The sequence below is a fragment of the Martes martes genome (assembly GCF_963455335.1).
Source record: "Martes martes genome assembly, chromosome: 14".
NCBI classification, from domain to species: Eukaryota; Metazoa; Chordata; class Mammalia; order Carnivora; family Mustelidae; genus Martes; species Martes martes.
In genome coordinates this window covers 24,413,235-24,425,245 of record NC_137902.1, presented here as the reverse complement: position 1 = coordinate 24,425,245, position 12,011 = coordinate 24,413,235, and the positions used below count along the sequence as shown (strand labels likewise).

The 12,011-nt window shown below is 42.0% G+C and overlaps 1 protein-coding gene across 1 annotated transcript in view; it reads left to right on the top strand.

Moving 5' to 3' along the window:
• CFAP58 (cilia and flagella associated protein 58) overlaps positions 1 to 12,011 on the top strand; it is a gene marked incomplete at its 3' end in the record, with an annotated part of 110,578 nt that overhangs the window by 39,777 nt on the left and 58,790 nt on the right. The window contains exon 12 of the mRNA XM_080823202.1: positions 1,863 to 2,054. Coding sequence (XP_080679328.1) covers positions 1,863 to 2,054 — 192 coding nt within the window. The remainder of the gene's footprint in view (positions 1 to 1,862; positions 2,055 to 12,011) is intronic.

Here is a 12,011-nt window from a genome sequence, read left to right as displayed (position 1 = left end):
GGTATGCAACCCACCATCACTAATAATATAGTCTTGCCTCACTGACTTGAAATACCCCATACCCCCTTCATTAAATGAATAGTGACATGGCTTTGACAGGCAGCAACGTGAATATATTTTCATTCTTTCAGTGTCATGTTAAAATGGCTCTGTCTTTTATAGAGTGGATGTTGAATTCAATACTTGAAAATCAAGCTGACCTTTTCTATTTTCTGCCTCATCACCCATCTGAGGTATAGTGTGTTTATATTCCAGTGGTTTTCAGACCTGGCTGCGGGTCTGTGTTGCTTAGAGATTTGGGAAGGGACAACAAGGAGCCTCGTGGTACGCAAGGATACATCTGGGCCTCGGGAACTGATAGGAAGCTGACTTGACATTCTAGGGATACACAGAAAGCCCTCTCTCACTACCACTGGATTTCCTGCTGAGTTTTTGCTTTCATTCTTCTCTTTTGGGGAAGAATGCCTCCCTGTTTCCTGGTCTGTTTGGCAAAAAAAGATGACTTTAACCACCAGCTCCCGAGTGCACGTCCTCTATTGAGTTGCAGAAAACTAAAGACCCTATTTCAAAAGTCGCAGGTCCATTCACCTGCGGCCAGAGAACTGAACCCTCCTGCATGAGCTTGGCTGCCAAGGCAGCACTACTCTATCGACTCCTTGTTTTCAGGGCACAGCCTGGCTTCTTGGGCAGCCAAACTTGGAATTTCCATTGCAGCTGCAGAAATCACTCGTTGCAGCACTAAAAAAAAATGTTGGCACCTGGGTCCACTCCCAGATCCACTGAGTCGGAATCTCTAGATTTGGGGCACGGGCATCTGCATTCTTTAAGAAACTGGGCTAGTTGGTGTGTTATTATGGTAAAATAAACATAAGACAGAATTTACCCTGAGTGACCCTGAGTACATTGATGGTGTCATGTCACCATCACCGCACTTGGCTGCAGAACACTCTCTTCATTCCAGAAGGAACCTGTGTACCTGCAAAGCGGTTATTCCCCCCATGCCCCCTTCCCCCACCCCCAAGGACCACGAATCTGCCGCCTTCCTCTGTGGATCTGACTATTTTGGATATTTATAGAACTGGAATCCCGTTATACATGAACCTTTTATGTATGGCCTCTTCCACTCAGAATAATGTTTCCAGGCTTCAGCCATGCTGTGCCCTGTATCAGGACTTCATTCCTTTTTGTGGCTGATGAATGTTCGCCTGTGTGGATATACCACATTTTGATGACCCGTTCTTCAGCTGATGGACATTTGGGTTGTTTGCCCGTTTTGGCTATCGTGACTGGTGCTGTTGTGAGCATTCATATACCGATTCTTTTTTGATCACCTGTTTCCAGTGCTTCTGGGTTAGGTACCCTGGAGTGAGATTTTGGATCATATGTTAATTCTAGATAGTTGCATTTTTAACGAGTTGGTTTTATTTTACTTTGTAATCAAAGCCCTGTTAGGTGAGTAGGTTCACTTGTTCTAGGCTCGCAGGAAGAAGACTAGAGCTGAGATGGAGGTTATCTTTGGGGTCAGCTGGACCTGGACTCAAATCCTGGCTCTGCCACTGCCCTGTTGATTGAACTTGTAAGCAAGCACCTTAACTTCTGAGTATCAGTTTCCCACCCTTAAAATGGGAGCAAGATAGTGCTCACTTCCTTGGGATGTTGTGGTCACTTAGTGTACCTATGCATGTGTTTGCCTTGTGCAAAATTAACAGACTAAGCTCTAAATAAGCTGTAGAGAATATGATTATCTTTATTTATCCAAAAAACTATGTGTCTAATTACTTTAGGGATGAAACGGGATAGATTTATCCAGAAATCCCCACACGTTTTGAGTAACGTGACTGCTCTGTTGTCCTTATTTTTAGAATATGCTTAAGGCAGTCAGTGCGACCCAGAAGCAGATAGACCTGGTAAAGCTCCATGAGCAAGCCAAGAGGAACCTGGAGGAAGAAATCCAGAACTACAAAGATGAGGCTCAGAAGCAGAGAAAGATCATCTTTCAGCTGGAAAAGGAGCGAGATCGGTACATCAATGAAGCCAGTGACCTTACCCAAAAGGTAGGATCACTCCTTGATGATGTGAGTGGAGCATAAGCACATTCTCTCTGAAGGTCACACGCTGTAGCAAAGAGGATTGCTTCAGATCTGAGCTGGTGGTTTGCATGAGCATTTAAGAGGAACAATGTTGACAGAAGAAAAGCTGTCCCAGGGCTGATCTGGGTCAGACTGTGAAACAGACAAGGTCAATGCTTTGAGGGTCTCCATTTCCCCTTCGAGACCCCTCCCCTGTTGCCCTGCTGTGCAATTTCCGTGTGTTGGACGCTTGGGTTCAGGGTGGTGGGGTGCTGTCAGCATCCCCATCTCTGTACCCTTTGTTCTCACCCCCCACGTCTATCCCTGCAACCCTTGTCCCCTCAGACTGAGGATTCCAACTACTTGTTAGGAGAAATGCACCTAATTAAATGACCTCAAATTAAGATGTGAGTGACTCCTGGCATCAGGTAAATGTTCACACATTCTAAGGGCATTTTTATTTCCCAACTGTTGGGAACCTGGAAACCTCACCAGTGGTAGAAATTCACACGTTGAGTAGCTAAGTCCCAGATCTCTACTTCCTGTAAACTGCGGAGAAGGGCGAGTGCTCCTGGCAGTGCCTTGAAAACAACTTCAGGGATTTCAGATCTGCTTTAACCCATTGTCTTAGCACATGGCCAGCATTCAGCATGAGTGGTTAGGCTCTACCGCCTTCAGTGTATTCCCAGATGGTGTAGAACAGAGGGTTTCATGGTGTCAGGAGGCAATGTTGGGGAATGAAGGAAAGTTTTAAGTATGAGGCTAAGAAGAGGGTTTGGGAGAAAAGACTCGTTTAACAAGATCCTCCCCCATCCCCTTGGCAAAATGTTATCTGCTCTGCGGTGTAAGCCCTCTCTTTCATCTCCTCAGTGAAATCTACAGTGTTTCCCAGCGCTCTTGCGTGTTTCACTTTGTTTTGTTTTGTTTTGGAGTGGAATTTCAGTGAAGATGACAAGGAGGACAGCCAACATTTGAATTATAAACATCAAGAAAGAGGGAAACAAGCTTTACTGTTAGGAAATCAGCTTCTTTCTGCTTAGACTAAATAAATGCTCAGCAGATGTTTGTAGAATGTAAGTTTGGACCAGGCTATGCTCAGTCTAGCCCAGGCTGAATGCGTCTTCCGTGTAAAAGATCCCCCCTCCCCCCAACTCCCCTCACAACCCGTGATTCTCACAGCCCTGATTGGGGGCCGTTGGAATACAGTGTGTTTCTTTTCTCACTTAATCATCTTACAAGCACGGTTGATTGATTTCCTGACTCCCAGAAAACCAGTGGTCGGTCCAGGAACTCGTATTCTCCAATCATATGCTCCAGCCTAGGCTAGCCCGTCAGGCTGCACATTCGTCAGCTTTGGCTGTAAGAAATAACCCTCAAATCTTAGTGGTTTGTAGCAACAAAGATTCATTTTTCGCTTGAATCAATGGCCTTCGTGGGTCTGCTGGTGCCCTGCTTCGTGTCCTCTTCATTCCACACTGATTCTGTTGGGATGTGCTGGCCTCTTTCAGAGCGAAAACGGGGTAATAGTGGACCTTGTGATGCTTTCAGAGCTTCTGCTGGGAAGAGAAAGGCACAGGGCTTGTCCACTCATTTGCCCTCGGCTAAGGCAAGTAACATGGCCAAGCCCAACGTCCCTGGGAAGGAATATAATCCTAGTAAGGGGGAGGCGCTGTATGCCGAGACAGGGCATGTATCTGAACGTGTGATCTTCCTGCTTCACCTTCCTGGTAATCAGTGTCTCTCCACCTCTGGCTGCCATCACTCTATCAAAGTTCATTGTTAAAAATTCCAGTGTGATACTGGTATCACTCCTGGCCTTACAAACCTCACTTCTCAGCAACCTGGGTCCGTGCTTTCTAACATTTTTTTTTTTTTTTTTGCATCCTTAGCACATATAGAAAATTTGTCTGTAGCTTATGGGAAATAAGGGAGAAAATGTTCAGGGTTGGAGGGGACTAACCTAGGGATGTTAGCTGCCCTGGTCCCACCTAATAGAGTGAGTCAGTATTTGGGTGCATACCTATAATCCATGCAAGACAATGCAATGGTATACTGTGATTTAGGGGACAGAGTCCAAGCCCTTTGTTCTCCCTAGAAAGTCCTTCTTTCCCTTTTCTGTCTGGAAAATTCCTCTTTATCCTCAATACCCCGCTCAAAAGCTCATCTCCGAGCTCAAACCTGCTCTGACTCTCTTCTTTATGGATTTGTTTGTATCTTTGCAATGGTACTTACCATCCTTAGAGTAATTATTTTCGTTGCACATTTGTTTTTCCAACTTTACAGTGAGCTCTTGGGAACAAAGTTTTTATCTCATTCATTTCTTCATTTCTAGTGTGCCAGTAAATAGTAGGCACCAGTAAAGTGTTTGTTAAACAAATGGATAGATGATGAGTGGTAAAAAGGAGGCTGTCACTGATTTTAATATAGGATTATTGATTTTTCAGTTTCCTTGTAAAAATGTAGACGTACCAAATTTTGCTGGTAACTGTTTTTCATAATTCTGATGTTTAACTTCACAGGATTGTATAATGTGTCACTTAATCATTTAAGTATAAGTTCTTAACAAATTCTTTATCAATTGTAATTTTTCTATTTCTTACTTAACCCCTGACAGCATGTATCAGTTGCTACAGCAACCTGGGTCATCTCTAGATGACGACTTCTGCTGCTGCTGCTGCTGCTGCTTCTTCTTCTTCTTCTTAAAGATTTTGTTTATTTGACACACAGAAAGAGGGAGGGAGCAAGCACAAGCAGGGGAGCAACAGGCAGAGGGAGAAGGAGAACCAGGCTCCCCACTAAGCAGGGAGCCCATGTGGGACTATATCCCAGGACCCTGGGATCATGATCTGAGCCAAAGGCAGACACTTAACTGACTGAGCCACCCATTTGAGAGAGAGAGAGAGAGAGAGAGCGCTCAAGGGGAGGGGCAGAAGGAGAGGGAAAGATTAAATCTCAAGCACACTCTGCAGAGCCCCACTTGGGGCTTAATCTCACAACTCTGAGATCATGACCTGAGCCGAAATCAATAGTTCAACGCTTAACCGTCTCAGCCACCCAGGCACCCCTGGACCACTTATTAAGGACCTGCATGTCCTTTTTTTTTTTTTTTTTTTTAAGATTTTATTTATTTATTTGACAGAGAGAGAGATCACAAGTAGGCAGACAGAGAGGCAGGCAGAGAGAGGGGGGGAAGCAGGCTCCCTGCCAAGCGGAGAGCCTGATGTGGGGCTCGATCCCAGGACCCCGAGATCATGACCTGAGCCGAAGGCAGAGGCTTAACCCACTGAGCCACCCAGGTGTCCCTGCATGTCCTTAATACATATAAGAAATATGTCCCTTCCCATATTTCTTTCTTTTCTGCTACACACACACACACACACACACACACACACACACTCCCCTCATTCCCGCAAACAGAACATTCCCTTTCCTGCACTCTATTTGATATCAGGGGCTGGGGATAATGTCAGGAAACTGATGTTTTCATCAACTTCTGGAGTAAGTATATGTTGTTCCAAGTTTTAATCCAGCAATTTCTTTTGTAAGAACTCGATATATGGAAATAGAAGAAATGCAAAGAGTTTTATAAAAGGATATTCTTTAAAATAAATTGTTCTACACTTATCTGATACAATATTACGTACCATAAAGACCACGTGTTTGAAAAATATTTTTTAAAACGGGGAACGTGTTCACAATATGAATCTGATAAAGAATGCAAGATTCCTTCTATGGTTTGCACTAGTTTTATCTCTGTGCACAGGAGAAGGATTGGTATTCAATTTTGAGCTCTTCTTACTACTTAATTCTTAAATCGGTACCAAATATTTTTTGAAAGAATGAATGGAAAGTGTAATAAGAGATCTGAATTAACCACTCAAAGACTTACTTTTAGGTATTTACATTAAATTCTTCTTCACTAATGAATTTATCATTATGGGTCTTACCCCATTTTAAATTCATTTGAAACATGTTGCCATAACAGACAATCTTATCTGCGTTATCCTCAGTGATTTTAGCCGTGGGGGACTCGTGGCGTGGTCTCTTCTGCCTTCTGGGCTGCAAAAACAGTGTCAACATTTGCCTTCTGGTTCTTTCTGTTGAGAGAAAGAAAGGTGAACTCTCAGAGAACGAAAGCCCTACATTACATTTTATTAATTTAACTTGGCATTTGCAAACGAGGAAGAAGATCCTTTTCTGTGCCAGAATCGGTTGGCTCAGAATCCTAAACCTTTTCTTATGTGCCTGTCTCAGTCAACACTTGCCATACTAATGCGGCATAATACACGACCACCAAATCTCACTGGCATGCAGAAATAAGAATTTTCTTCCTTCCTTCCTTCTTCCCTCCCTCCCCTTCCTTCCTTCCTTCCTTCCTTTCTTCCTTCAGATTTTATTTATTTATTTGAGAGAGAGAAAGTGCAAGAGAGAGCACAAATGGTGGGGAGAGGGATTGGGAGAGAAAAAGGGAGAAACAGACTCCCTGCTGAGTGGGGAGCCTGACATGGGCTTGATCATAGGACCCCAAAATCACGACCTGAGCCAAAGGCAGACACTTAACCAACTGAGCCACCCAGGTGCTCCGACACTTACTTCTCACACCTCTGCGGTTGGATGGAACTCAGGTGATCTAGGTTAGGCTTGCCTGCACTTGGCTGGAGGCTGTGAGTTTGGTCTGGTTTTGCTCTACGTGTTTCTGGTCCTCCAGCATGCATGGTGCTCTCATGGAGGAAGAAAGGAAACAAAGGAGAAACCCAAGCACACAAGCACATTTCATGGCTCTCTCTTCTGACATCCCATTGGCTGTGGCAAGTCACATGCCCAGTAGCAAGGGGAAGACTCTTCCCATGGAGGTGGTAGTGACAGGAGAGGGAGTGAATATTTGCAGAACCATAACATAATCTAGTAGAGAGATTCAGCGCTTTTTATCCCATGCTTTCTCCTCTGCTGCTCTCAAACTTTCACTCTTTAGTTAAACTGAGAAGCACCAGGAATGGCATTATAAGTTGAGGTCCACCATATTTACTCAACTTCTATAAATTCTGGGTAAAACTATTCCTGGTTAATCATTAAATCTGAGGCACATGTTGCATATTATGCACTTGGCTCATTTTAGAACCCCTCCTTTCTCATTCTGAATATTAAACTTCTGGCCATTGCCTTTCCAGACATTTTATACACCAAAAAGCATTCTTTCATAATGAATCCTTACCTCCATGTTCCTTAGCTCTCTGCTTATTTGCTTATAACAGCGGCAAGCAAAACTCTCCTAGACAAAGCTCCCAAGAAATGAATAATAATGTGCTTTCGAGGGCTTATAAGGAGGTGAGGAAAGAAAGTTGATCAGAGAAGTATTGATTGAACTGGTACTTCATAATGAAATGGAGCTCCTGTTTCTTTGGTCTTAATTTGAAGTTTTATACAGGGCATCTTTCATAGACAAATTATAAGCTTTTTGTGTTATTATGAAATTACATATGTCTAGGGATTACTCTTTTCCTGCCGAACAGAATTTGATCCACAGAAAACTTGAATTGATTTGTTAAGTACTAGTATTATATAACATGACAGAATATTACCCTATCATGATAATCTATTATTTAATAACTGATAAAAGTATGATCTGCTAGGTACTTACATGCTGGTACAAATATATGTATCTTCTCACTTAAATCCTCATAATAGCCCTTTGAGGTAGACATGATTATATCCCTCATTTTATAAGATAATGTAATATGTTATTTATTATTTTTTAAAAATTTTATTTATTTATTTGACAGAGAAAGAGCAAGTGCACAAGCAGGGGGAGCTGCAGGCAGAGTGAAAGGGAGAAGCAGGCTGCCTGTGGGAACCGGACACAGGGCATGATCCTAGGACCCTGGGATCATGACCTAAGCCAAAGGCAGACACTTAACTGACTGAGCCACCCAGGTGCCCCTGATGCAATAAGTTATTAAGAACAGAAATACAGTGGCGCCTGGGTGGCTCAGTGGGTTAAAGCCTCTGCCTTTGGCTCAGGTCATGATCTCAGGGTCCCGGGATCGAGCCCCACATCGGGCTCTCTGCTCAGCGGGGAGCCTGCTTCCTCCTCTCTCTCTGCCTGCCTCTCTGCCTACTTGTGATCTCAGTCTCTGTCAAATAAATAAATAAAATCTTAAAAAAAAAAACAACAACAAAAGAAGAGAAATACAGAGGTGCCTGGCTGACTCAGTCAGTAGAGCGTGTGACTCTTGATCTTGGGGTAATGAATTTGAACTCCATGTTGGATGGAGAGCTTACTTAAAAAAATAAAATCTTAAAAACCGCCCAGAAACATAGATATGCCTCTCTAAATTTAAGGTAGAGAATAAGATAAAAAAGCAAGAAAAATAGAGAAGACTTAAAACCTCACGTGCCTGGCCACATAGGTTTTTTTGTTTTGTTTTGTTTTCCTGAGAGTGAGTTTTTCAGTTTCATTATGAAGGTAGAGGCATTGTCAGCATTCAAATCATTGACATTGAGTCAGAAAAACTTATTGGAGGAGTTTATTATACTGATATTTCATCAAATGTAAGTTAAAGGGCTCCAAATTCAGTGACCTACTTTCTTATCCTGCCTTAGTTTATGTGATGTTTTGACTATGCTGCAGATTTCCAGCATGCATTATTGATTTTTTATCTCACTCTTACTTCTATTGGCAGGTTGTTTTAACAGAAAAAGAAAAGGTAGTAGGTTATAAACTGGGACTGTACCCTCAGACTGCTCTGTAAGCATTTTCTGGGTTAGTTAGAAGTGGGCTTCGAAGGCTGGGGTCTCCAAGTCTCCGGCTCTAACAGAGCTTTTCATGTTTGGATATGACTTCTCTCATGAGTTGGTTTGACGTATCTAAAGTATAATCAGTTAATTAAGCTCCAGCCCCACAGCTGGCATCCCACATTCTCTGATATGCCATTTTCAACAGGGGCCTGTTGACTAAAGGTTTTGCTCCTACTTAACACCCCACACATTTTATGAATTTTCAGGATTTGACATTGGTTTGAATGATTTCCATTGAAACAAATTGAGTTCCGACACTTACAAATAAATTGCTTTGTAAATTGTCTTTTCCCTTAGTTTCAGTATTTTTTTTTCATTGTCATTTAACTAAAATACCTTTGATCTTCTTGGTATCATGATGAGTTCTTATTATTCCCAGCTTCAAGAATCCAGAAGCAAATGCACTGTGATTTCCTGCACTGTTGTGTGCACAAAGATAGACCCTACTAGTTGGATGCCCCCAAAGGAAATGCCCTTGGCTGCATCCTTTCTCTGGAGCATTATTCTGTCTATGCAAAGGATGATTCTTGCTATAACATCTCTCAAAGTGATTGAACAAGCAATTTTTTTCTTTTCTCTGATGTACTGCTTGATATTCTGAATGCTGATGATGCTGTTCAAAGTATTTTCAATCCATTCATTTCACTGAGCCCAAAGAAGTGTGATCATGTCCATAGAAAGGCTAAATTTTAGTCGGAGATAGTGCCTTTCTTTTTTTCTTTTCTTTTCTTTTCTTTTTTTTAAATTAAACAAATACCAGATCTGGTAATAGATATCTTATTTAGGTTTTACATTTATTTTTTTTAAGATTTTATTTATTTATTTGAGAGAGACATAACACAAGCAGGGGGAGTGGGAGAGGGAGAAGCAGGCTTCCCACTGAGCAGGGAACCCGAAGTGAGGCTCGATTCCAGGACCCTGGGATCATGACCTGAGCCGAAGGCAGCTGCTTAATGGCTCAGCCACCTAGGTGCTCCTTTTTTTTTTTTTTTTTTAAGATTTTATTCATTTATTTGACACAGAGAGAGAGAGAGCACACAAACAGGGGGAGCAGCAGGCAGAGGGAGAAACAGTCTTACTGAGCAGGGAGCCCTGCATGGACTCTATCTCAGGACCCTGGGATCATGACCCGAGCTGAAGGCAAATGCCTAATTACCGAGCCACCCAGATTCCCACACTTATTTCTAACTTATACATTTTAGTTATTGGTGGTGGTACCTTGAAAGACTGCCTGCTATTCATTTTTAAGGATTCTACAGATATGGAGGGAAGAAACGATGGGAAAAAGAAAGGGGTTTCTTTTCATTTCAGATCTATGCAGATGCCTTTTCTCCAGACCTCCTTGTTTTAGATTTTCTAATTTTGTTCCTTCTAGGCCCTCAACCAACCATCCAAACCATTTCCACAGTCTGTATTTATTCTTACTTTGGGCTGTTCTCTTTCCACACTAAGTAGATGATCTCAGTTAATAATGATAGAACAGTAAAAGCATGTAAAAATACTTTGTACAAATCTAGTGGCATAAATTTAAAAAATTGGCTGAATAGGTAATTCTCTTGAAAATATGTACATACATCAAGGTTTGACTTGTAGAGAAGTAGTAAACGTAGGAAGATCAGTAACTATGGAAGCCACTAAAGAAGTTGAGGGAGAATTAACTCCAACACTCACAGGGCCCAATACCTTTGAACGGAGTTTCTTCAAACTTTTGAGAATCAGATAAGTCTCAGGCTATGTAACTTCAGAAAAAGTGCTGTTCCTGCACTTTGCATTTTTTTGGGTAATACTGATTGACATTCTAGCACTGATATATATAACCCATGCCTTCTGCAGGGATAATGAGTAAAGACTCTAGGTCTGGGAGAGAGCTTGGGGTCTGATGTGAGTCCTTGGTTAGGATGGCTGAAGCATAAAAAGGAAGAAGTACTTTCCATAAATTGTGCAAATCCCAAATATCAATGGTTTACATTGTACATGTAGGACCATCCTCAGAAGATACTATCCATTAGCCTTCCAGTGTTTGCTTCTCCAACACCCACACATGTCTAAGTTTCCTAGTTCTGTTTATTCCTTGAGGACCCATTGTGTGGTGGAATCACTCCCTAGAGGTGTACTTGAGGGCGGGGAATGTGTCTTACTGTTCTTTACATCACTAGTGCTTGTACAGTGCCTGTCAGTGAGAAGCCCTCAATACATGTTCATTGAGTGAGTGAATAAATGGGTGAGTGAATGAATGGGTGAACGGAAAGGTACTCTGTTCGCTTTATGAAGCTAGCAGAAACCTTGACGTTGAAATAGAATGGAAAAGAAAGTTATTGACTTCGATCACTTGTGAATATGTATGCAGAATCCTAAATGAAATTCTAGCAAACCAAATTCAACAGTACATTAAAAGAATCACCCAGTATGACCAAAGAGGGTTTATCCTGAAACCGCAAGGATAGTTTTCTATTAAGAAAACTATTGCGGGCGCTATGGGAATGTAAAGTGTTACAGCCATTTTGGAAAGCAATCTAGCAATATCTATTAAGGTTGAAAATACATATGTCTTTTGAGCCAGAGAGTCCGCTCCTGGGAATCCATCCCAACAGAAGCGAAAGCACAAGTACATCAGGACACATGTACCAAAATGTTTAGGGGAGCAGGGTTCAGAGTGGCAAAAAAGTGGAAACCAAGCTAATGCCCATAGAGGTGAAGAGCTGAGTCTGTGATGGCTCAGCCACACGGTGGTGTGCTAAACCACCCCGAAAGAGAGTGCATTAGAGATACTCCACATGATTCCCCCGAAGTATTACTGAGTGATTAAAAAGTAAGGCGCATACAAGCATATATAAGAAGATCACATTTGGCTAAAAAATAAAAACAAAACCTAAAAAGCAAGACAAAAGGAGACAGACAAATCCCTGTGTCTGTCTATATACTGGTTGAGGAGGTGTGGATGGTATTACTTTCTTTGACTGAGATTTCCTTCTTTGTAAAATTAGGTTGTTCATAGCGCACATCTCGTAGGGGTTTTGTGAAGATTAAATGAGTTAATATATATAGGATGCCTGGTACATAGAATGTGTCTGAGAACTATTAGCTGTTATGCCAGAAGACTTGAACTGAATATGTAGAATTCAAAGGAAAATGTGGATGAACACACAC